Source organism: Chinchilla lanigera, unplaced genomic scaffold (assembly GCF_000276665.1).
Source record: "Chinchilla lanigera isolate Chin_1 unplaced genomic scaffold, ChiLan1.0 scaffold00047, whole genome shotgun sequence".
In the NCBI taxonomy this organism is placed as follows: domain Eukaryota; kingdom Metazoa; phylum Chordata; class Mammalia; order Rodentia; family Chinchillidae; genus Chinchilla; species Chinchilla lanigera.
Window position 1 is genome coordinate 6,931,640 of NW_004955448.1, and position 1,647 is coordinate 6,933,286.

Here is a 1,647-nt window from a genome sequence, read left to right on the forward strand (position 1 = left end):
TACAATATAAGCATTTTAGGCTACATTTTTTTTTTCCAGTACTGGGGATTGATCCCAGGGCCTTGCACATACTACCTAAATGATCTAACGCTGAGCTACATTTCCCCAACCTATAAGCATCCTAATACCTGCTAAAATTCTTAGTCATATACACAAGTGACTACTAGAACATATTTAAACAACCATTGTGTAATATAGTAGGGATTTAGCCAATCCTTGATCTGGACACATCATGTCACATTCTATTTCATTAGGCATGGACGGGTATGCAAGTTCAGGCTCTCCTATTGGTTACTTCACTCTTCTCTGGATTGTTAAGACCAACCTACCAAGATGAGCCAGTATTCATGGCTTTACAAAGTTCAAACATGCGTTTTGTAGCTCAAAAAAAGGTAAGAAAATACTTTTAAGTCCAAAACCCACTAAGGTGTTGGGCTTTTTGTTCTTGTAAGTATTTTACTAACAAATTGGTTAACCTTTCCCAGTTTGGGTAGGGTTCAAATAGTGAAGCCAGGTACTGTGATGCCTACTGTAATCCTAGCATTCTGAGAGGCTGTGGCAGGAGGACTGCAAGTTCCAGTTTAGCCTGGGCAACTTACAGTGAGGCCCTGTCTCAAAAGGAAAACATAGAAACAGGACTCGAGATGTAGCTCAGTATAAACTGGGTTCAAACCCTGACACTGCCAAGAAACCAAAACCAAAACCAAAACTACATTGTAGCACATTTCATTCACTAAGCCCAAATGTTCTCATTTGTAAAAAGGTGGATAAAAACATTAATCCTCACTATTCTCATGGGGTTAGTTAGAATAAGGTGTTTTGGAAGTCAGGATTGACTCATTTTAGATCCTTGGTATCTGAACTAGAGCCTGACACAGCAAATGCCGTCTGCATTAGAATAGCTATTTGTTAAAAGGGGAAGTATTCCAACCTAAGCGTCGTTATTATTCCCCCACTCTGATTTAGGTCCCCAAGTAACCAAATTCAAAATTCAAGTAATACTTGTCATATTTTGCCCTTAGCTACATCTCCAGCCCTTTAAATTTTTTTTTTTTTTTTTAAAATTTCGGACAAGGTCTCGCTGAGTCACTGAATCGCCCAAGTAGGGCTCGAATTTGCAGTCTTTCTGCCTCAGCCTCCCAACCTGCTAGCTAGGATTTAGGTGTTTGTCACATCGCCTGGCTGTGACACTTTTCTTGACGGGCGCCAAGGGGCAGCTGCAGGGACTGCAGTTCCTTCCTCTGCATGGTCTGGTAGCTCAGGTTGCTATTCAAATTACCCTTCAGGACCAAGTCTCCGGCCGGGCCACCTCTAATTGGTGCTCCCACGCGCTTCTTTGCGGAGCTGCCGCACGCGCTGCAGAACTTGCGCGCAGCTGAAGGATCGAACTCCACACTGACGTCCTTTGAGCGGGGGCAACGAAACTTTCTCAGAGCAGAAAGCAGCCCCTAACCTCTCCATGGCAGGCAACTGGAGACCAGGCCGCGCCCCGGTAAGCGCTTTGGAGAGGCCCAGTGCGCGGAGGTACACACAGTGAGACAGCGCCGCCAGACCTTCCCCACCGCCGAGGAGCACAGCCTGCCGGCCGCGGGGCTGGCTCCGGCGCCAGCGCGGGCTCTCCTCGCCGCAGGCTCGGCGGCCGGAGCG

At 46.8% G+C, this 1,647-nt stretch overlaps 1 protein-coding gene across 2 annotated transcripts in view; it reads left to right on the forward strand.

Moving 5' to 3' along the window:
• The first annotated feature begins 251 nt into the window (after positions 1 to 251).
• The window catches only part of Gmps (guanine monphosphate synthase), a 52,772-nt gene continuing 51,376 nt past the window's right edge, over positions 252 to 1,647 (forward strand). The window contains exons 1-2 of one of the 2 annotated variants that reach the window (XM_005393073.1): positions 307 to 392; positions 1,287 to 1,492. In XM_005393073.1, the coding sequence (XP_005393130.1) occupies positions 1,460 to 1,492 (33 nt within the window). In that variant the 5' untranslated portion in view covers positions 307 to 392; positions 1,287 to 1,459. Of the gene's footprint in view, positions 393 to 1,286; positions 1,493 to 1,647 lie in introns of both variants that reach the window. The other variant, XM_005393072.2, reaches the window with a different exon arrangement.